At 36.7% G+C, this 24879-nt stretch overlaps 2 protein-coding genes and 1 long non-coding RNA gene across 5 annotated transcripts in view; 2 read left to right on the forward strand and 1 right to left on the reverse strand.

The window, feature by feature from the left end:
• Positions 1-73: 73 nt before the first annotated feature.
• Positions 74-8037, forward strand: LOC111864281. The gene is made up of 3 exons (XM_023851416.2): positions 74-230; positions 707-890; positions 4807-8037. The coding sequence occupies exons 1-3, from the start codon at positions 217-219 to the stop codon at positions 5227-5229; spliced, it is 621 nt and encodes a 206-aa protein (XP_023707184.1). The 5' UTR covers positions 74-216; the 3' UTR covers positions 5230-8037.
• Positions 8038-8142: 105 nt separating this feature from the next.
• The window catches only part of LOC111864279 (aminopeptidase N), an 85097-nt gene continuing 68360 nt past the window's right edge, over positions 8143-24879 (reverse strand). For all 3 annotated transcript variants that reach the window (XM_023851411.2, XM_023851413.2, XM_023851412.2), the window contains 10 exons: positions 24544-24727; positions 23889-24045; positions 23441-23706; positions 21788-21977; positions 20541-20803; positions 18010-18212; positions 13191-13358; positions 10682-10825; positions 9458-9539; positions 8143-8930 (listed from right to left, as the gene is read on the reverse strand). In XM_023851411.2, the coding sequence (XP_023707179.1) occupies positions 8769-8930; positions 9458-9539; positions 10682-10825; positions 13191-13358; positions 18010-18212; positions 20541-20803; positions 21788-21977; positions 23441-23706; positions 23889-24045; positions 24544-24727 (1819 nt within the window). In that variant the 3' untranslated portion in view covers positions 8143-8768. The remainder of the gene's footprint in view (positions 8931-9457; positions 9540-10681; positions 10826-13190; positions 13359-18009; positions 18213-20540; positions 20804-21787; positions 21978-23440; positions 23707-23888; positions 24046-24543; positions 24728-24879) is intronic.
• LOC111864282 overlaps positions 23962-24879 on the forward strand; it is a 6278-nt gene continuing 5360 nt past the window's right edge. Inside the window, exon 1 of the long non-coding RNA XR_002842767.2 lies at positions 23962-24047. This is a non-coding gene — a long non-coding RNA (uncharacterized LOC111864282). The remainder of the gene's footprint in view (positions 24048-24879) is intronic.

The raw sequence follows: 24879 nt of genomic DNA on the forward strand, positions 1-24879 counted from the left end.
TTCTAAATCGTGAATTAAATCACATTTGTCTCCAAGCCTGACAATGTCTAAACAGAAAAGTTAACGCAGCAAGAAAATGGTAACGTCGTTAGATGGCGGGAAGATTTGTGTTTGTATAACTGAAGTTTACTGCCAAAGAAATAAAAGCCAAAAGTTAAAGTTCTAGAGTATTTACATTTTCATTGACATCGTGCACCAACTTCAATAGGTTTAGGAATGGCAACTGGAGGGTAAGAATATGCATTAGTACGTTATATAAAGCTATTTAATGTAATGATTTTGCATGTCAGGTTTTACAGCCCCTGGGTTTGGGCCCTTTTCCAGATAAATCCCTGACAATAGTAAACAAGGACTACGACGTTTCTGCAAGTCACTTTTAAAGGATGGTTTTAATTTTGAAGTTATATCAGTATTGCTTGAAAATTATATGTGATATAATTCTGTTAACATAATGGTCAGGAGTGGAGATACAATGTGTGACAGTCTCAACATTCATGGCCAGGGTAAAGGTTTTATATTTAATTATGGTTCCTTTATACATTCTTTGGTGTGTTTTCATAAGTGTATGTCGGTATTTATATGCCTATAAATTCAAAATATGTAATAACAATCCTACTAGAAAATGCAATATTGAGCCATATGTACGGCTGTGCTGAGAATGATACCTATAAGGTTTTGCTTTTACCATATCTCTTCTTGTTTGCAGTGCATTTCGAAATATGGCATCTGGCAGTTTCAGTGACTTAAAAAAGCAGGCACGCTACATTGATGAGACAATTTCAGACTTGAATTTGAAGCTTGCATATCCTGGAAGCATGTTTAAACCAAGCAAGATTCATCATACTGAAAAGATTCTAGAGGAACTCATGTCAGAAAATGAAGGAATTTTGGTAAATGGATATCCTTTTGCGTTAAGTCAAATCAGACATAATCTGGGGAGTAAATTGCAGGACCCCTCCACACATCTAGTCTGGCTAGATTAAGTTATTCAGTTGTTCAATCATCAAGACATTGTTTTATTTGTAAAGAAACATCAGTTCTGCAGTTTCACTCTTCAGTTGTAGATTATATTGTCTCTGCTTTCATAAACTAATGTCTGAATTAATAGTGGGAAATTTGGACACTGTTGTGGGTGTACAATCTTAGTGCTGAACTGGCTAGTCCCTGCTGGCTATTCATTCATGCCCTTTATCCTTTAGCCATCTTCAGCTATGCATCTATCACATTTTCTGTCTTGACACTGCCTTTTTTGACAAGAAACTGAGCATAGATCCAAAACATAAGAGTCAGATGTTATCTTCTCCGATATTTTGGACTCAGATCACCTACCAATAATATTCCACATACTGGATCATGTCAAAATTAGGAATATTTCAGAACCTATTGAGAAATTCACAGATTGCATATTGGAATAGGTTTCAAAGCCTCGCCTCTGAATTGATATCACCAAAAATCAAAATTGACTCCGTGGTAGAAGCCAATAAAGCAACGCAAGTCTTCACAGCCTCTATTGCTTTGGCATATAGGTTGTCGACAAGTAAAGTTACACTTTCGGATATAAACAATGATCTTCCCGGTCCAGATCATTTGTTAAAACATAAGCAGAGGCTACAAAAATTGTGGCAGGAATCCAGGGATCCAGCGTGTAAAACAGCAGTTAATTCGGTCATGAAGTCAATTAGGCAAATGACCCGTAGAAAGGCACTTGAACGGTTGTAAACAAAGATAGGTAACACTGAAGTCACATCTGAGGCTATATGGCCCATTGCGAAATCCCTCCTAAAGGAGGATGGACCAAGGGCACGAACTGCTATTCATGGTTCGTCAGGCCTTAAATTTCTTCCATCAAAGAAAGCCAACACAATTTCTGACTGTTTAGAAATTCAGTTCACACCACAACATTTGTATGATGAAAACCATGAATGGCGGGTGGAGGCTAGAGTTCAAGCTCTACTCAAAGATGTAGACAAAAGCCCCCTCAGAGGATGAGACCATGTGATTTACAGAAATTAATAAATTCTTTTAAACTGAGAAAGACCTGCGGAATTGATGGCATTCCAAATGAATGCCTCAGGCGTCTTCCAAGGTGATCTTTGGTACATTTGACCCATTTATTCAATCATTGCCTTAGGCTGTCCCATTTTCCAAGTCCTTGGAAGGAAGCAAAATCATAACCTTACCAAAACCCTGTAAGGACCCAAAATTCCCTCAAAATTTATGTCCTATTAGCTTCCTGTCCACAACAGGAAAACTATTCGAGAAAGTCATTTGGAAAATATTCTTCTTAATAGTCAAAGTCTCATTGCAACTGATGGTAAGTCACTCAGTCAGTCAATCTTGATGTCGAGCCAAATCTGGGGCTCATGACCAGATATTTATTACTGTTTGACAGTTTAGGTCTTGTTATTGTGGGGCACCCTCTCTAACGGAAGGACAGGTCTGTCTTTTGTCAGTCATTGTCTATAGTAGTAAGTCATTTGTCATAATGTAAAGAATATTTACATTTTACATGTTAAACATGATAATGAATGTATTAAATATATAAAGGACCTCTGTCAGTCGAGGCTTAGTACAGCAGATTATGCCCTATTTCTAGTAGCTTCCGCTACAACGGCAGTCTACTCACTTTCGGTCATATGCCTGACCACCACCAAGTTTAAGCCTCTTATACTTTCTATGTCGGGCTTCGCCTTGTCCAGTACCTCTTCATGTTCTTCATGTTATGTACAACATCCTATCACTAACATAAATAAATAAATACTCTACTCTCTTAACTGCTGATATGATTCTCTTAGGTACAAAAAAAGTATACCTAATTCATGATTCCCATTCCCCTTTCCATAGAAAAATGTACAGGTTTATTCGAAAAGAATGAACCGATTTCATGACACACTGCATCAGTTCTCAAGCATCGTCATGGAATGAGTCAGTGACCATTTGAAAGAGGAGTTATCTAAGTTGTGAATGGCTGCCACAGGGGGTGCTGAAGTCGCGTCGTTCTTCCGGCAACGTTCCATTGTTCATTTACCCTCGGAATGGCAAGTCCTAGCAAAAGGCGTTCTGCGTTCTCGAGTTTGCGAAAACAAATTCAGTTGTCACGGTGCAGCGTGTTTTTTGAAGGCAATTCAGCATTAATCCACCCTGTCCTAAGAACATTCGACGGTGGTTTCGACAGTTTCAAGAGTGTGGGTGTCTGTGTAAAAGAAAAAGTCCAGGATGACCACGAGTCTCGGAGGAACAAGTGGTGAGAATCTGTGCTGCGTTTGAGAGGAGCCCATGGGAGTCAACAAATCGAGCTAGCTGTGAGCTTGCGATCCCTCAATCCACTGTCTGGTGTGTGCTAATAGTACGTCTACATTTGAAACCATACAGACTGCAGCTTGTTCAGGCACTTACCAATGACGACAAAAGGAAGCGGATGGAATTTTGCGATTCAATGCTGGAGATGATGGAAGACGAAACCTTCATTTCACGTTTAATTTTTAATGAAGAAGCAACTATTCATTTGAACGGCACAGTCAATCGTCACAATGTGCATATTTGGGGAACAGAGCACCCACATGAAACAGTTGAGCACGAAAGAGATTCCCCTAAGGTGAACGTTTTCTGTGCTGTGTCTCAGGACAAGGTTTATGGTCCCTATTTCTTTGAAGGAAACACCGTTACAGGACAAACCTATCTCGATATGCTCCAAAACTGGCTCTTCACTTCACTGCAAGCAGATTCGCGTGACTTCATTTTTCAACAAGATGGAGCACCGCCCCATTGGCACCTGATGGTCCAAGCTTTTTTAAATGAAAAAGTGCCCCAGCGTTGGATTGGTCGGAAGGGGGCCCAAGACCTTGCTCTTTGTGCTTGGCCTGCAAGATCCCCAGACCTCCCGTGTATGATTTCTTCTTGTGGGAATATGTAAAAGATCACGTTTATCTTCTACCACTACCCACTAACCTCGATGACCTTAAACATCGAATAACAACAGCGATTAACTCAGTGCATCATGATATGCTGATACGCGCCTGGGAGGAATTCTCTTATCGCATTGATGTTGCCCGTGCTGCAGGTGGTGGCCACATTGAACACTTGTAAGACAGGAAATAAAAGCTGATTGTGAGTAGAATACTTGTGACTTGGCTGGAGTTTTGTATTACTTTCCTTTAATAAAATATTGCATAATAAAATCGGTTCATTCTTTTTGAATAACCCTGTATATTTGCCTGCCGGTTTGGTGCCTCTGTACCATCTGACCTCCTTTACTACATCTAACATATATTTTGACAGTTTTTAGCCTATAAGTGACAAATGAAATATATAGTGTTAATAAAGCATTAGAGCATATGTGTGGTGATGGTGCAATATAAAGCCTCTGACAGATTGTGGTGACTGGAATGACAGCTGTGGGAAGAATACTCATATGTAAAAGAAAAAAGTAAATGGAGTATGGACAAAATTGCATAATGTGGAGTTTCATGATTTGTACTTGACATAATGATAACACTTTGATTTCAGTTCATGAATATCCAGGTAGATTCTTAACCAGGCACTGCCTATCCATACAACATTATAAGGTCACAGTGGTTTTTCTTACTTCTTCCAGGAAAATGTTGGTGACCATAACCAGTTCCTTATACAGTCCTCTTGATATATCATTCAGAATCATCCTCCCATATCTCATTTTGTTACGTTATCTTAGCACCTGATAATGGTGCCGTAACAACCAATCATCCAGCTTGTGATGATGGACCAATAGGTGTAGCATAAAATAGTTTCATTTGGCTGATTTTAATTATTATTTTTATTTATTTTCAGCAAAGCATCAATGAAGAAAAAGAGATTGCTGAGCATAATCTTCAAGAGTTGGAGAAATTTCTGAATGAGATGAATGTGAGTGTACTCAGTATTATTAATGAACAGAAAAATTTAGAAGAACAAATGAAGCAGTATGGGTACACTCCACTGGCAGAAACTCATACCACCTTGCAAGAAAAGGAAAGTAGCAATGATGCCATGGTGGATGAACACAATGGCAGTGATGCATCATCTTGGGAGGAACAGTTGGAGGGGATTTCGATTGCTAGTGACACTACAGTTCAGGATATTTATAACATGAACATGACATCACGAGCTGCACCTCCTTCAGAACCTCTGTTCTCAAAATACTACTACCTTGCACTTGGATTGCCTGTGCCTCCACAGGTTTTGAACAGCACTGCAAGCAAGACCTGCACTTAGGAAAGTTTCATACATGTTACAGTCTCTCATAGTGTTTTCAGTTAACTAAAATCATTTGTAAAGAAACCTAGCAGCAAGTGTTTCTGGTGAAATAATTTTCAAATCTCCCCCAAATGTCAACTTTCCGATAACAGCTAGACACTAGCAAACACTGATTTGTCATTTTGAAGCAAAACACCATCTTCTCAGGTTTCAGATTCTTACATCGAGTAATTAAGATTATGTGACATCATATAGTTTGGTACCTACCAGATTATTCTGTATTATAACCCAGAAGGCCATACATCTTTGCATTTTCTGGGTTACGGTAATGCCTCCGTAGTTAATGACAGAGAGTTATTCTCTTCAGTATTGCCAAATGTTGAGCTCAATTCAAGACAGATTTAATTTGTTATTTAAATTTATATATGAATTGCCCAGAATTTTGCTTTTTGGTGTAAACTGTCTGATGCAGTTACATATTAGTGGACAGGATTTGGTAGTTCGGTGCCAGAGCACATTTCTGCAAAATGGATCATATAATTTTGCTACGAGGCTTGTATTCATGATGACAATTACAAATTGAGCACCACTTGCCAGGTTTAAGGTAATCATGATTTTAATAGTGTATACATTATGTTGCTGATGGAAGAGGTGTGGGTATGATTGCTAGATTTTAGTTCTGGATCTGACCAGTCTGTGCCATTGTTCAATTTAATATCCACATGAAAGAACAACTCACTTATATTGTAAGTATTTTGTATTACCATATGCACACACTGCCCCACTCCTCTCATTTTTATTTAATGCAGCGGAATCCCCATTTAATTTTGCTCACTTTTTAAGTTTTCCCTCATTTAATCTTCAATTTCAGTGATTCTAAATTAATAATCTCATTGATAAATTACCTCCATTTAAAATTTTCCTTGGTTTAATGTTCAAATCCCCTGCTCTTCAAAGGAATCATAAATGGGGGTTTCACTGATATTCTAATAATGAGTATAAATTAATTTATACCCAAATAATTATAACAAAAACTGAAATTTATGTAAATTATAATCTTATTATTCTGTAGTTTGTTATTGTCCTGACAACAGACTAAGCAATTCCCAGAAATGTGAATTGGTAGTTTCTTTCTTCTCTTATATATATAGGACAGTTGTGTTTAATGGATGGAAGGAGTGACTTCCTGGTGCATGCAGTCAAATACTGAATGGCACTGGTCTTGTATTGTATTGTATTTGTATTTATTGTAAGTTCAAGAGATCCAAAGATGGATATAGAACATGTCATAAAATAATATAGAGCATAGAATACATACATAGTTAGTACACGACTGTACAGTACAGTGAATACAACAATAATAAAAGTTATCTATTTAGATATTCATCCACAGTATAAAACGTGTGAGTGTTCAAGAAATGCCTTAATACAACCTTAAACTTTTTAAAATTATTAGATGTGTTCTTCATCTCTATGGGCAATTTATTAAATATTTTTATACCTGTGTAATAAACCCTTTTTTGATAAATAGTTAAATTAGCTTGAGGTAGATGCAAATCTTTTCTTTCTCTAGTATCAGTAGTATGAGAATCAGTGTTTTATAGAAAAAGAACTTTATTTTGCAATACAAATACTAACAGTGAAAATATATATTGTGATGAAAATGATAAAATATTTAACTCTGAATATGTTTCTACACGAAACTCTATTGCCATATCCCAACATCGCTCTGATAGCCTTTTTCGGAGAAGAGAAATAGCAGAACTGTGAGATGAGTTTCCCCAAAAGATGATACCATAGCTCATTAAGGACTGAAAAAAGGAATTACCAGAGCTGAAATAGACATATAATATTTAATATTTCTAATTATGTAACAAGCCTTACTTAATTTTTTTACAAGTAAATCAATATGATACTTCCATATAAAGGCACTATCAACTATAACTCCCAAAACTTTAGTACTGAGGACACTGTTGATAAACTTATTATTATGAATGTATCTGACATTATTGTCCTAGTTTTAAATTGAATACAGTCTGTCTTGTTAAAGTTTAAAGATAATTTATTAGTTCTAAACTATCCATTTAAGATTTCAGTTGTTATAAGAATATTTCTGTTAAGATCATTTATATTAGAATGTGATAATAAGATGCTAGTATTATCAGCAAAAATTATAGGTGTAGAAAATTTATTTAATATTTTAGGCAAGTCATTTATATTTAAGAGAAACAACAAAGGCCCTAATACAGACCCTTGCGGCACTCCCTGCCTAACATTAAGCCAATCTGAGGATACTGCATTCACATCACTTTTATGTATTACTGTTCTAATATATCTGTTACTTAAATAAGATTCATAAAGCGCGTGATCTTTCCCAGTAATACCATAAAATTGAAGTTTGGCAGAGAAGATTTGGACTTACGAGGGAGGAAGTAACAGGAGGATGAGAACTTGAACTGCAGAGGGATCCATAATTTGTACTATTCATCAAATATTTTTAAGGAAAACAAATGAAGGAAGATGGAAAGGGTAGGATATGTAAGAAGTACAGAAAGTTTTAGTTGAAAAATATGTCTTAAAGAAATGAGATATAAGGATGCGACATGAATTCCTCTGGACCAGGACAGAGACATATGGCAGGCGTCATAAGCATAGTAATGCACCTTTTGATTCTGTAAAGGCTGGAGTTTTCTTGACCAGCGGAATGGCTATCAGCTTCTCAAGAATGACTTTGCTCCATTGAGTTAACTTCATCCCTTTATTTTTAAAATGGTCCTGCTGTCACAGAATTTAAGAATTTCACATCAGCATCTTTCATTCTATGGTATTTGTTTTGTTTCTTTTCAGGAGACTTTGTTTTTAAACTGTGGAAAGTGTCACATGCCTTCAGAAATCCAGTAGGTGGACATACCAATAATTCCAGTCTTGGAAATATTGTGTTATGTCAGCAAGTAATGTTAACTGACACTAGATAGTTGAGTGGTATACTTATAATCACAATGGAAGTAAATGGGAAGTGAAAGATGTTTTTTTTCTATATTGCATTTTATTGCAAAATATTACATTAACAATAAATGTAATGCATAAAATAAAACAAAATAAAAAATATAAATTGATATTTCATCAGTTTCATATGTGGTTCAAATGGTAGAATCTTGTTCTTTCTTTCAAAATATTTTATTCCAGGAAGGTAATACTTGTATGACATTGATTCAACTAAAAGATATACTGCTTTAGTGAACGTTTTCTTTCAACAAAAATTGAATTTGTAAAGTTTTATCAATACCGGCATGTGATGATGTCATGGATAAGTAAGCAACACTTTTGCAAGCATCTTGACTGCTTACTATTTACCTGTCTCTATCATATGAGCCATCTACACATCCTCGCACCATCTCACAGTCATTATCACAAGTCTTAAAGCAAAACAGGGAAGCAATAAACAACACATTACATCACTATTTAAAATATTAGTTTTGTCTGTGTGTGTTATTCTAGTATGATATTATTTACAACATCTACACTGTCAATTATTGGACTTCAGAAAATTGACTAGGCTACAGGTAATGAGATTTGGAATATGATTCTAGCCAATCATTCACCTCATTATAGCTATTGGCCATCCACTGCACATTGGCCCGGACTACCTCGATGGCTTGCTTAAAGCTTTGGGTTGTTGTTCCAAGCTTATCAGCATTCTCATCTTGCAGTTTCTCCAGCTGACAACCACAAAAACATTAATTTAATTCGTTTGTTTGTTAATTTATTTAATGACACTATCAGTAACTCATAGTACATATAGCAATGGATGACTGGATGCTAGTAAATAATTAATTGGAAAGGACATGGCAGGAAGCAGTTGTGGCATTATGTAGGGTGCTGACTTGGCATTTTCTGGAAGGGTTGAGGAAAACTATGCAAAATCTCAGAAATATAAATATTATTAGACAAATTTCCAAGCAATGGAAAAGACCTACACATGTCTGTATCCATCTGTCCATACACATCTAGTAATTATACCATGATTGAATAAAATTTATTCAATCTAGCATGTCAGATCCTGAAATTGACGATTTACTGCAGTATCAGTTAATGAATGAAAAGCAACTGTTAGATTAAAATTAATTTTAGATTAAGAAATTTGATGTAAACACATGATGTTATATAAGGGTGACAGGCAAAGTGAAATAAGAATGATTACACTGCAAACTTATACTGAGTACTGACATATTCCTGGATACTATACCTGTGACAGCTGCAGAGGGGTGTTCATGTATGTTGCAATGGCAGACACCATCCTTGAAATGCTGGAGAAAGCAACACCATAGCTAAAACAAACAAGCATTATTTTGCATACATAAAATATTTCTTATACCTTAATGTGTGTTCTTTGTATGGCATAAATAACGTGAATGCATAACAGAGATCACATTTTTCAATCCATTGTTCTGCATGTTTGTTTAAATTTGATATAGAGAAACTACACCAAAAATTAGCAGATAATTGAAGTTGGTTTGTAACAATCTAATATAACTCTTACTTTATTAGAGTTTGAAATTTTCGTATCTTTCTAATTTCTTGTCTGTGTTATGTGTTTTTTATGATGTAGTGGAGAATATTGGGTGTACTGTGTTGAATGAATGTGCAATCCAAAAATACTGCTGTTAAGTAGTATTCACTCATGTTGCACGTTTCTACTCTGTGTTTAATGGACAGGTTTCTGCATTTCACTGCTTGCACATTAGTGTCTTCATGGCTTTCGGTTTGTTATATGTGGTGGTTCTCAATTTTGTTGTTTACTGTTTGTGGTGTGTCTTCTGATGTACTGTTAATGTGCTGGTAACCAACTGATTTATGTGAGAGGCTTTCTCTAAGAAAGGTTCTAATACCTAATTTGGATCCACCTACTGCCATATTCAAAAAATTCTCCTCTTTCCAAATTATGCTGTTCACCATTTCATCAGAAAATGCCAATTGAATTATCCTTGTCTGCAGCTACCATTAGTTACCACTCTAGTATCTTCACTTGCATACTGTCCTTACTCAAAAATGGGTGGGAATGTCTGGAAACCTTCTAAACAAAAGCATTTTTTCTATCCCTGCATGATAGAAAATTTTTTGCCTGAAAATGCATTACTTCCACTTACAAGTTTTTTTTTATTTCCATTTCATACAATTCATATACCAAAGGCCTACAACAGTCAATTACTTTCATACCTTAAATCGAAAATGTATACATTTAGTCTCAATAAGAAGTCAAATTTTGTCAACTTTTACTTACTCCAACACAGTCTTTTAGCCTACTTTCCTGCTTTCAGGAAATAAAATTTGTTCATAGTATCACCATGCTGTTTGTGTATATCTAACAGCTTCAACTCCTGAAACAAGCCACTGATTTTCATGACATTTGGTACTGGAGCCCCTCAACACTGTATCAAAAATGTCACTGTATAACCAAATGTCCACTTACTAGCTTTGTAGGGCATCCCAATTGTCCCTTAGGAAGTTGAATGCTAGGGAATGTCCCACAACATTGTTTGCCACAGTTACAAACACACGTGCCCCATCTTGCTTGCGGATCCCTGAACTGTTTGAGGTGATCCAACTCAGGTATCTACAGCAAAAGAAACAAGTTACTCATAAGAGTTATAAGACTTGACGTTTTCTTAGTAGCATTGATAAGAAAAGGAACTAGACTGATTGGCTGATGAGATTATAGTTGTCTAAACTACACTGCTTTATTCAGAACAGTTAACACAAAAGCAAATAAGATCAAAATTTAATTTATTAATTCCATGCTATAGTATTTCTTGATCGGTTAAATATTTATTAAGCAAGTCAAATTCCCTGCTTCTTCAGCTTATAGAGATCCATAGCATATTCATGAAAGTCATCCACGGACCATTATTTCATGAAAGTTCAATGTACTTTACATCTTCACAGCCATTTTCTCTGTGATCCAGGTTCATTTTGTCATCATATCTAGTTCTTCATCTCTGAAACACTTCCTTTTCTTGAGATTTTTCAACATAATTTTTATGATTTTCTTATTTTTCCCTATATGTGTTATATGCCCTATGTAATCCTTTTTATTTCTTTATTTATAGCTTATTTAATGACAATGTCAGTATCTCAAGATTATGTAATGTCAAATGAAAGGATGGTTAGTGAATAACGAATTGGAGAGGTTGTGTAACGAAGAAGTTTCTGCTTAATTTGAGGTATTTTCCTGGAGAGTATGACGAAAACCACTAAGAACATCAGTCAGGACAGCTGGTCTCCGGTATAATGTATGACCCAGAACCTCCCAAAAATGAATTAGGATTGCTATCCATTTGACAAAGACATTATGAATCCAACTATCCTGAATTAGCCATTCTCACATTATGAGATAAGTGGTGCAAATTCTGAAGCTCCTCAGTCTGTAATTATCTTCTTTCCTCTGATATATCTCCTTAGCTAATCTATATTTAATCCTAAATGCTATGTAGGATAATGTTTTCATGCACATGCATATGTCATTAAAAGCTTAGACTAACAAAATTTATATTTTTATAGCTGCATTTTCTCCACAATGACTTGGTTGTCAGTTATAAAACGAAATCACTGGGACTTGAGGTTAATATTGAAGCAAAGAGTCATATTTATAACAAACTTCACTGAGCTGAGCTTTTCTTGAGAGGCCGCCAGTTATGTAGCTACTCAAGAACTTCCTGACATTCTATGGAACCCAAAGATTCATTACCATGTTCACAAGAGCACTCCACTTGTCCCTATCCTGAGCCAGATCAATCCAATCCATACCATCCCATCCTATCTCTCTAAGATCCATTTTAATATTGTTCACCCACTTATGTCTTGGTCTTCCTAGGGTCTATTTCCTTCTGGCTTTCTCATCAATATTCTGTATGCATTCCTCTTCACCCCAATCGTGTTCTGGCTTTCTCATCAATGTCCTGTATGCATTCCTCTTCACCCCAATCGTGTTCTCTTGTGGCAGCGTGCAGCATGCAGCCACAAAAGGACACATCACAAGACACAGTATACACAAAATATAGGAAGAACGACTCCCATAGCAGAAGATTGATAGATTGATATAATACGCGAGTTTGAAATATGACGTATAAGATGATAAATCTTAACAAATTTTAANGGCTTTCTCATCAATGTCCTGTATGCATTCCTCTTCACCCCAATCGTGTTCTCTTGTGGCAGCGTGCAGCATGCAGCCACAAAAGGACACATCACAAGACACAGTATACACAAAATATAGGAAGAACGACTCCCATAGCAGAAGATTGATAGATTGATATAATACGCGAGTTTGAAATATGACGTATAAGATGATAAATCTTAACAAATTTTAATATATAAATTTTATTATAGTACATGATGAATATACATTTTAAATCATTTTATAAACGACACATGATGGCAAGCAGTGCAATAGTTTAATGTAAATACTAGACCTGAGGATGGCTAAGTGATGCCGAAACATGTAGTGAAGTGACAAGTGAGACTGTGTGCACTAGAAGACGGTCAATACATACACATCATGGACGAAAATTAGTCTTTTCTTTCTGGGAACAGGAGATTTAAAATCTCCTGGTGCTACAGGGATGGTGGCCAGATCTTAACTCAGAAACAACTCAGTATCAAAAAAATGCAATGCTTAGCCAGATGGACCATATTAATGCACCATTCATTACAACAGTGCATCCCACAACTGAAAATATTTAAGTCTGTTTCAATAGAAATCAACATGATTTAAGAAAAGTTGGAGTATAGATTTTCCACGTGCAATTTATATTTACGTACATACAGTTTTGAGGTTTAGTTATTATAATTATAAGTATATTATTACTAAGCAAATGTTATAAGTCTTCATATATTAATATATTACTCTAAACCAGATTTTTGGTAATTCTGATAATGTTTTGATTTCAACTTCATGTAAAGCAGTCAGTTCTACGTTTTACCTGTTGAGAATCCATGGCTCTCTGGAGCAGCCTAGAGCTTCCAACAAATGCTCCTTGTCAGAACCAACATTGGACAACTGGTACTTCTTCCATGCAAAATTCCACACATCTGCTCCACCATGCTTTATTGCTGTGCAGTACACCACTTCTTTCTGGTTAGGAGATATCCTGCAGAAATCAAACCAGTTCATATTACAGGAAACATACTTACAAAATTAATTCACAACTACTGTCACATGTGATACATATGTTAAAATTTGATCACAGAACAGAACAGCAGTGCATTTCATTCCTTTCTTATCAAACCAAGATCTTGTAGTTAGGTGGTTACCACCCCTGCTTCACATTTGAGAGATCTCTAATTCAATCAATGGAATAATATTCTCGGGAAACTCTACAGATAGCACTAAAATCTTTAAAATGCAAAAGAGTGCAATTTTAATTTTCACAGGAAGCAAGAATAAAGATTCTTGCAGAGATTTATTTAAAAAGTTAGAAATTTTACTTTTTCACGCTCACTCCCGTTATTTGTGGTACACAACACAATCATGAACAATTTAAATTCTGACATCCCTAACATAAATACAAGGCAAAAACTCAACTTCCACCAGCATTCAGCAAATCTATCTCTGTATCAAAAAGGAGTCCACTCTCTTGGCATTAAAGTGTCCAATAGCCTCCCTCAAAGTCTTAAAAAAATAAGCAACTGGTATTATTAAGCAGTTCAAAACAGCATTGAAACATTACTTACTTAGTCAACCCTTCTACTCCATATATGAATATTTCAATGTAAACAAAGGGTTTCTTTATTGCTAGTTGGGTGGGACTAAGTCCCTTGTACTGCGGCCACTTCTGGCCTATTGTACCAGCCCCAGAAGATAGGTGAGGGTGATTGTGGAGCAATTGGTGGAATGAAGACTGGCAGGGGAAAACAAAGTATTCGGAGAAAACCTGCACCAGCGCCACTTTGTCCGCCACAAATCCCACTTGACCAGACCCGGAATCGAACCAGGGCCACCACGGTGGGAAACCAGCGACTAACCACTTCAGCCATGGCATGGCAAAACAAAGAGTAACTAGTATCAATTCTAAGCTAAAGTGTATTACCAAGCATGTCACCATATCATTTTGCTTATTTGCAGACTGTGCTGTATGTATCCAATTAGCATGGTAATATTAATATTGTATTATAATCTTATTAACTTTTCAAGCAAAACTATTACTGTACAGATATTATGTATTTATACTTGACCTGTTACATATCCTATGGTGTCAACCTGTACTTGGATTTACAGAACGTAAATAAATTCAAATTCAAAATCTTGGTCCAGATACAGACTATCCTGCCTGAGTTTTTCATAGGTTTCTTCAGTACCAATCTGAAAATTCTTCGAGAATTCTGTAACAGGATATGGCTACATCCTATCGCATTTTTTACAATTCGGTACTCACAATCATCTCAGCATTTGAAACTACAAAAAGAGTATAGCTGAAAAAGGCATGTTAAGTAAACCAAAAGCTTGCTATGGACCTCAGCCCGTTCAATTCAACCTTCTTTACACAAGCCTGTTTCCTAATAACCCACTTTTATACAGGATTATTCATAATTCTGTGAAACATTTTAAATATTCACAACAAATAAACTACGCATCGGATCATGGTAATTCTTATGTCAATAGAGAATGAATCCCTCCAAGTTTTTTTTTTCTTCTGGGGGTTTGTGAAGGATACTGTCTTTGTGCCTCCATTGCCTGCTAATCCCAGTGATCTTTGCAACCATATCACCGCTACTGTGACTGTGGACAAAATGAATTATCACATAGATCTCTGCCATATCAGCAAAGGTGGACATATTGAGCATCTATGAATTATGTAAAAAAGAAAACTAGGTGAGTTTGTCTCTATTTCAGTGTAATAAAATTTGGTATCTGTTGCATAATTTATTTATTGTAAATTTTTAAAATGTTTCATAGACTTATGAATAATCCTGTATAATCTTGTCATTCATATTTCAATCTTCCAAGAAGATATCCCATCAAAATTCCCTGTGTTCATCTTTTCCTCTTATCCCCATCCCATCCTGACTTATCTGACCCACATGAGGAAAAGAACAAAATCGCCAGCTTCTTTGTAGTGAATTCTTTTACCATTTCTCACCCATTTCTTCTCTCACAGATTAATAGATTAACATGTATGAGTGACTATAGACCAAGTTTGGATTGGTAATTGGATTTATTGACCAATTACAGATCATAACTACAAGCAACTCAGTGTTATCATTAATTCACACACTCTACAATTCACTACAATATGCACTGTGACTCTTCAGTCTGCTGTGTCTTCACCAGTCATTGCTTGGTAACAGGTTCCAGTGGTGGACATTCCCCTTACTCTGGGTACCCTAACTATCTCCATGCCTCAGCTATCAGTTTCTAACAGCAAAATCTCACAATGACTAAATTGCTGTTCTCTAACTCACTGACTCACCAACCAGCCATTCACTTTCCTGCATTGCACTAATTAGATCCCAGGTTAGCAGCAATCTCACACCAACCTCCTACTCTTCTGTCTGACTCCAACTCAATTAACAAAACTCTAGACCTGTCCTGCCTACAACACCTCAGCATGAACCATGTAGAAAACACAGCTCCTCATTGTCGTAGTTCAATTGTTGCTTGTTAGAAATCTGTTGCATAGCAGTGGACGTTGTTTATCGAGTCATTATTTAGCAATGGACCTACATGCTACAATATTTATTGTTTACACTTTGTCTCCAAACATTTGTGACTTAAATTCACCCTTCACTCAGAATACAGATCACTGTTGGACACTTGTGAACATGGTAGCGTAACCAGTCCATGCTCATTTTCAATTAGTGTAAATATGCTGATATAATTATCCCGATCCTGTCTTAAGTTGGTATGATGTCACAATGCACATAGCCTCTGAGCAGTTTAAACCCCATGGCTAGTTCCTAGTGGAGATGGCTGTATGAAGGCTTTGCTACTATGAAAATCTGGAGTTGGTTTACTGTGTGTCAACACTACAGGCAGCCATGAAGGGGTTAAAGTTAATTAAAATATCACGTGATTTCTTGACTTGAAACACAGGGGTTATATGCTGTCTGAAGGTTACAACAGAGGAGTCTTTGAGAGGCATCGATAGAGAGTGGATACAAGGTGATCTCCAATAGTGCTAGACTAGAAGCTAACTAAGCACTGAGCAGAATTTTATAAGTACAATAAATTATGTAATCATCATACTGTTTAGTATGAGTGTGAGTATATTTAATAAATAGACATTGTGCAGAGTGGATGGGTGGAGGAGAGAACCTTCAGGTTCCATAAAAGGCAGAGATTCTCTTGACTAGCTAATCAGCTACTGCTTTCAGAATGACTCTGCTCCATATAGCTGGTTGGCTAGTTAGTTAGTTAGTTAGTCTGTCAGCAAGTCAATTAGTGAGTAAGTGAATGAGTGAGTGAGTTAGTAAGTGAGTGAGTGAGTTAGTCAGTTAGTCTTCCCTTGGGTAAGAGTACATACCATATGAAACCCACTCACATTAAACAATGATCAAAATAAATGTATTATAGAGCTCCATCTTCTTTGGTTGTGCAAATTTACCTGTAAGTGATTAACTGATAATGCAACTATTAAGAAAGTCTAACCATGTTGGCTCTGGACCGAGCCAAAACCTTAAGGGAGAACTGTGGTCACAATAAATTGCCAACTTGTCAAGCATGCAGCAGCAGCAACAAGTGCTTGGAGATAACCTGCTCCAATGTTCAATAGTTCCTCAAAATGCTCACAGAAGTCATACCATCCTTAGTGACTGGCTCTGTTTTAAATACTAAGGGTACATTTTATATCCTTTCACAATACTTTGCAATTCTTCACAACCTTGAGATGGTCAAATTTACCTTTCCACAGTCACATCTCTAGAATATGAGACAGCAGACACACTTGGAAAGGCCATATATCCCAACTCATGCCTAAATTGTGCAAGGCTTGTTACTCATTGAGGGTGATCAAGCCCATTATGCCCATAGAGACATTAAAAATGGTATATTACTCTTATTTCGATTCACTTTTGACCCATGGAATTATTTTTGGGGGCAATTCTTCTTATAGTATGCACATTTTCAGAATTCCAAAGAGAATGATTAGAACCAGGAGTGGGTTGAGATCTAGGGACTCTTGTAGAGATGCTTTGGGGATTGGGGAATTTTGCCATTGCAGTCCCAATATATATTTTCTTTATTGAGATTTGTTGCAAATAATATGGGTTTATATCACATGACATCACAAATTCATGGCCTTAATACTAGGCGTAATTTTGATCTTTATCGCCCTCAGACAAATTTAACAACTTACCAGAGAGGACCTTATTATTTTGGTATTAAACTTTTTAATCATCTTCCTTTAAATATAAATGAGTAATTCCATAATATTAAGCAACTTAGTGCAGCTTTAAGTGCCGTTTTACATACTAAATCCTACTACACTTTAGATGAATATTTTAATTAGGGATAGTTTCTTGTTTAGCAATGACCCATTATTTTATCTATTGTCATGTATATGTTCTAATTTTGATTATATCTTATATACACATGGTAGGTTATGTAGCTGCAGTGATGTGTAGGGGTTTCATATGCTCGATTCATTGTTGCGGATTTATATCCATTGTTCTATTGACTACTTGCTGATTTAGCAAGCTTGTGGTGTGACAGGTTCTGTATCCAATGGCTTCGGCCTTGTATGGATGTGCTGGAACGTGTAATAAATATAAAAACAAATATAAATACACATCATAATCACTTACGGGCCTGTTTCCCGCTCCTCAAGTTCTTGTGTCATCCACCGACGATACTTGTTCTTAGCATTCCAAACACAGAACTCGTGGTCCAGCCTGCAGGCCCAGGATAGGACCTGGGCCCTATTCAGCAGGTCCAGGTGGCTGTCCAGTGCTCTGTCTTCAAACTGCAGACTGTTGTAAACTTTGTCTAGCAGTGCCAGTACTATATGCTGAAACAAAACTTGTGGACAAGTGGATAGGCATAACACAACAATTTAATGAAGTTTCCTGCATTGGTATCTATAAAGTATACAAGCTGATCAACTGATTTATTTTATCATTATTGACCAACTAATGCAGTGGTTAATGAGTTACTGATAAGATGCATAATAGTAAGAATTAAGTCACTGATCAAGTGAGTAATTTTAATTCTTTCAGATGTAACTTATGATATCTGTGGGAGACAAAATTAGAATTAATCACATATAACCCTTAAGGCCTATATTCACAACGGTATGACATACAGATAGGGACATCATAAAAGCACAAGCAGTCCATGAAAACGCTTAGGGTGGCATGATTTTGGGGGGTGGTACATTTTAGGATAATGCCTTACATTAACATAAACTGTCCATTTTGTTCATTTACCATACAAATATTTTGTTGGACATTGATTATTTACCTGAAGCATATTTATTATACAATATATCTCAGGTGATGTTTCCAGTTCCCTCTTTGGGTGACTTGTCATTATAATGATTATGGTTTGATGGTTAGCATACTAGCCTGGTATTCAATTCTGGGTTTGATTCCAACTATCACCACTAAAAACTAAATGCTAAAACGCAAGCCTAGTAGTCATAAAATCTTGGATCTGACCCAAACTGTCACCACTAACAACCAGAAAATAGTATATTAGCCTAGTATCTGAAAAGTCCCAGGTTCAATGTCAACCATGACCACTACCAACTGGACATGAGCATATTACCTGAGAATTCTAAAGCTCCTAGGTTTAATCCCAACAGTCACAACTGATATCAAAAATAAAGAGATAATAACAAATCTGTCAATATAATTACAATCAAACATCTGAAGAACCAACACTGTAAGCACTGTGTATATCAAATATACTTCAGAAAATGGACATCATCAAAATTAATATTCATACAGGACAGGCTGCTGTCAAAGTTTTGTCATCATGCCGAGGAACACAGATTATAATTTCATAAGTAATTAATAGGCTTCTGACATTTCTTGGAAATAATTACAATTTATTGCTGGTCTTGAAATGTAGCTTACAGGACCAAATTCTGTATGTGAATTAATTACAGTGAATCAGTACATACCATGTCAGCTCAGCCATATATTACTCCTCACTTCCAAACTGTTCGTCTTTTCCCCATATACTTTGAGCATAAACACCTTGCAGTATTGCCAGAACAGCTTATCCTCCAAAAAACTTGTTCAAAGTATTCATGAGTCACTCCAGATGATCTTATGTAGCATTGAATAAGATGTGAGGATGACAATAACCTAGTATTTTATAAAAAACTGAAGAAACCCCCAATCATTATAGTCAGTTCACAACCAAAGCTGAAACAGGAGCCTCCCCAGTACAAGTTAGGAGCATTCCCATTTGTCTTTGTCCTCCTTATCTATGCCAGGCAATTGCTGGGTTATCATGGCACATTTGAAATAAATATCAAATGAGATATGAGGATAATAGTGTGCAGTGAATAGGTGCTAAAGCAGCTATAGACTGTTCAAAGCGATATCCATTCATTTCCTATGCTAAACTTATAAAAATTATAATTGACACAGCCACTTAAAGAAAACATGAAGGTCAAGAAAACCAGAATAATAAAATCCAAATATGTCCTGAAGGATTACTGTGCCCTCCGTGAAGTAAACATTAACACAATGCACATTCAGTATGTGATTTAAAAACTGTAACTGGATATCATAAGGGCATTAACAAATTGTCAGCGCTGTGTACACAGCATACCATGTAAGACCATGTAGATGTTATTAAAATTTAATAAACAGATGAACAACTTGTATATTTCGCAACTTCTGCTCAGCAAAAACAATAATTTTTCTGTGAGAATGGTTTAGGCTCACTAGTGAAATAGTCAGACAAATGTCCTAATGGCAGTGAATATTCCTTTTAATTAATCCAAACTTCCCTAAATATTCTGTCCATTTACCGTATTTTCTAGGCTATAAGAATCACTGGAATATAACACAGATTTTAGAAGGAAAATCTCAAAGAAAATGATCTGCTGTTTTAGCAGACTGTAATACAGTCATATTTCAAGCAATAATTTCTTGTAAAAAAACGCGTGTCTTGTACTCCAGAAAATAAGTTTTCTGTTAAATGGCTGTTATATAAGAAGATATATGGTATATGTTTCATACTGCAGCAGACGCACAAATATGGAATCCTCAGTTTGTTCAAAATAGACTGAAAGGGGCTAGATATGTCAGTTTGATGTAAATGAGAAATAAGCAACAGAAAAGCTGGTTAATATTCCTCTTCTAATTCCTGCTTCACAAACCTTGAAGTTGCCATATGCAGGGGTAAGTGCCAGCATTGTATCCAGGTGTTCAAGCGCAGTGAGAGCTGCAGACCAGGGCAGATACTCCACGTCTGTAATGAGCTGAGAGGTGAGGTCCATAGCAATTCTGTACTCCAACCGCCCAGACAGTGCCAGGTTCAGTGAATCATCCAGCAGTTGCGCTCTTGTCACATCTGGTAGCTGCTGGAAGCTGGATATCAGTAGTCTCCAGTTGGCATGGTCATAGTTAACACGGTAGAAACCTGAGTGACAGACAATGAAATAGCAAGGGAGCTGAAGTCTCTCACATAACATGAAACCAGTTTTATGTAGTACATGCTGATCAAGTGAGATTAAACCTAGTGAAGCATTAAGTTCTGCTTTGGGCAAATACAGTCTCACATATTTCCAACTTTGTGCAGTAGAACCTGGCTTTAGAATCTCAGTCATTCAGCTGGTCAAGACATCATCAGCCTTTTATGGAACATAAAGTTTCACAATCATTTTCAACAGAGCTCACCATGTGACCATATTCTGAATTAGTTTAATTGAATTCCCGCCCTCATATCCTATTTGCATTTTAGTGTTATCCTCCCATATGAATCTAAATCTCCCAAAATATTTCGTTCTTTCAGGTTCTCCAACTACAATTTTGTATGAATTTCTCATCTCCCCTTTACATGCTACATTTTCTACCCTCTCATCCTATTCCATTTTATCACCTTACTAACATTTTGGGAAGCATAGGAATTATGGAGTTCCTTACTGTTTAATTTCCTTCATCCTCCTGTAACTTCTTCTATATACAAATATTCTCCTCAACACCCTGTTCTCAGATGCCCTCAGTCAATTTTCTTCCTTTAGGAGTAAGAGATAAAGTTTCACACTCATACAAAACAACAAGAAAAATTATTATTTGTAAGAGAAAGGTGAGTTCCTCACTGTAATCACTATGAGGGGTTCAGCCTTCCGGTATACCATGTACCATGCAGTCTGGTAGATGTTTCAAAAGAATGTTCTATCACAATCTTCTGGGTCAAAGAATAAGTCAACAAAGCAGCAAAGTGTTTAATGTCAAAGTAGACTGAACATACAGTAACTACTCTGCCTAAAATATTTAAATATACCACAATCTATTCAACCCACATCCTTCCCAATTAGACATTCATAATCATGCTCCAATTTAAGGCCATATAAGCTTTGTACTTGATCTGGTGTCATTAAATCAATTAAAAATAAAAATATACCTGTCTCATGGACGTTGAATAGAACCCAGCTTGTGTTGCCTGGCAAACCCTCCACCACTGTAGACTGTACATTCTCAAGCCAGAGCTGTGGTTGGGTCATATTAAAGTCTGGTGCTTCTTGTGTGGTGAATGTGAGTGGTACCCACCAGGTTGCATTAGTGATGGTGTTTGATGACAACAAGAACCGCTCCTGAGGTACAACAGAAACAATTCATGAGACTTTCCTTTGTACTTCAATATGTATATTTCCTAACTTGTTATAATACTGGGAGGATAGTTGGTGACTGTGCCCAGGCAGGACATACATTCTCAGTGCATGGGTTGCTGCCTTTACTATTCAGTCATGTGTAATGATGACGTTGTAGGGTGAAGGTTACTGGTCCTCTTGCAGTGCATACCTCTTAAAATTAAGGCTATCTGAATAAAGCACAGGTTCCCTAAATGTCTTCGCAGCGAGGGCACACAAAACACCAACTTTTACATAATGGAATAAAACCTGATATTTCTCCCCATAATAACATACACATAATAACAAATACTAAAGTACAAAACCAGTCACGGTAGCCAAGTGATCTAAGGCATGCACAGTCTTCGCTTGCTCAGAAACCGGGATTATGGGTTTGAATCCCACTCAGGGCATGGATATCTGTATGTAAGTTGGGGGGGGCGTTTTCCTGTGTTTGTGTACAGGTAGAGGCCTTGTGATGAGCTGATCACCCACCCAAAGAGTCCTACCAAATGTCTAAGACCTAGTAAACCGAAGTGAAACAGAGAGTTTTGTGCAGGTAGGCCAAGACCCAAATTGAGGCTGTAGAGTCAAAGGGAAAAAAGTACAAAAGTCAGCAACTTGTATACAGAGTTCCAGTCCATGATCCATAAGTCTGTGTCTGGGATGCCAGAGTGCAAGGAGGATCATAGGTCTCGTGCTTTGTGCAAATACAATGAATTCTGAAAGATATGTAGACCAGTAGATTAAGTAGACCAGTGATTTTTACTGTATGAAGTTATTGCCACTGTAATTAGTATTGTAAAGCATTTAGTAGCTTACATAAAATTTAAGGTTTTCACGGTTTTATGTGTTCAAATTGTTATCTTCCTGGTTGCCACACCGTGTAATCTAGTGGGTGGACACCAACATTTCAAAGAAACTACTGCCTCCATCATTAAGGCAAAAACGATTTTAGCAGCCTTTTACATAGTTGGAACCAAGACTAACAAATAGCCAAAACATGTTTTATTGAAACATTCAAATAAAGAGAAGATGTTATATTTTATGGTACTGAACAATTTATCAGATTGAAATTCAATAATAATAGAATCTAACATCAAAATAAAAATTCTTGAAACACCAACTCAATCAATAATTTATTTTTCTGTCCACTCATTCACTCATCTCTTCACCCATTCACTCTTCTACCCACTCACCTGTCTGTTTGCTCATCCACACACTTCCTCAAAAACCTCTCACTCACTTGTGAAATATTTGCCCACACACTCATAGTTTAACCACTTACTCACACACACATAGTAACTCATTCACTCAATCAGTCACTCACCAGCTGACTCAATTACGTATAAATTCACACACCCGTCTGTTCACTTGCTTGGTCATTCAACCACCCAGACACCCACCCAAACAGTACCACACGATACCTGTGATATGTATGCAGAGACATTTAAATAGTTCCTTGTGACAGTGACTACTGGGTATCCTGTCTGTAGGGTCCATGTGTCCATGATCTCCTTCACTGTCATATGTAAAGGGAGAGAACCATCTTGGTGAGCCTGCAATGTCAGCTGTTGCCACAGGTCATCCTGACGAGCATTGCTAAACTTGTGGACTTCCAGGTAGTTTGTGAGTCCACGCTTGAAGGTCTCCTCCCCCAGGAAGTGGTTCATCATACGAATCACTGATGCACCTGTTACACCAAAGATTTCTTCCTGTTTATATTTCATCTGGGGGATTATTTTTTTACTCAAGTTAAAATGTTATCATCTGCTTGGATTGTGTCTAAATATATTTTCTTCTGCTGCCACCTCAAACTTTGTCTGCCAACACTGTCCCCCCCCCCGCCTCCAGGAACTTTTCATATAGGCATACCTTTACAATATGACACTCTGTCAAAAATCTCTCGTATCTGGTCTGTGTGCTGAACAGGCACTGAGATGGGATGTGAAGACTCAAGGGCATCCAACATCAACACTTCCTGAAGGTGATCTCTGATGAACTGATCTTTGTTCCTCCAGCTTGGCTCAACCTGTAAGTTCCCCACAACTTACTGCTTGTAACAGTTCTTGCTTATTTCATGTAGGGCTCTCATTACTGTGAAACTTAAAACTGAGACATATTTGGGGGGGTTATCAAAATAGTATCAAATATTAGAATATAAACACAAAACATCCTTACAGGCAAAGAACTTAATAAAACTGAACACAATTAATAAATTCACTCATTTATTAATGAAATATACTGCAGGTGAACTGAAACTGTGATAACCAAAAATTTTCAGATATTTTACAAAAACTGGAGACTGAAGTTTCTTCCTTCTTTCCTCTATTGTTCTTTTTGATTGTCCATTTTTAACCTTATTCTTCACTTCATAGCATATCCAATCAAGCCTGTACTGACTTGACGTGCTCATTTGATCTCATTCCATGTTCACGCTCATTAAAACACACATCGTCATCTCTGTTAGCCTCAGAACAAAACTGAGATAGAAACTACAGTAGCGATCTATCTACTTTTGTGAACTCACATGATGTAGTCCTTGATAACCAATAAATGTGGCAAAGCCCTCCTTCAGCCACAGATCATTCCACCACCATGGTGTGACAAGATTCCCAAACCACTGGTGAGCCAGTTCATGGCTGACAACCTCAGCCACTCGCTCCTTGTTCACCTCAGTAGATATGTTAGCATCATACAGCAAAGCTGATTCTCTGTATATATGATATAACAAAAGAATAAAACAGCTGCTTAATTAATAACTTTTCTAACAACGATCTATTTACTGTAAATATTATTTCATATTATTTTATTTAAGTATATTTCATTATATTACTGTGCAATTTATATCTAAATATGTGACAAC

This window comes from Cryptotermes secundus, unplaced genomic scaffold (genome assembly GCF_002891405.2).
Source record: "Cryptotermes secundus unplaced genomic scaffold, Csec_1.0 scaffold33, whole genome shotgun sequence".
In the NCBI taxonomy this organism is placed as follows: Eukaryota; Metazoa; Arthropoda; class Insecta; order Blattodea; family Kalotermitidae; genus Cryptotermes; species Cryptotermes secundus.

Excerpts from the sequence above, each read along its gene's own strand:
- LOC111864281 (XM_023851416.2), top strand. Across the intron at positions 891-4,806 it reads CAGAAAATGAAGGAATTTTG|CAAAGCATCAATGAAGAAAA; the intron begins GTAAATGGATAT and ends ATTTATTTTCAG.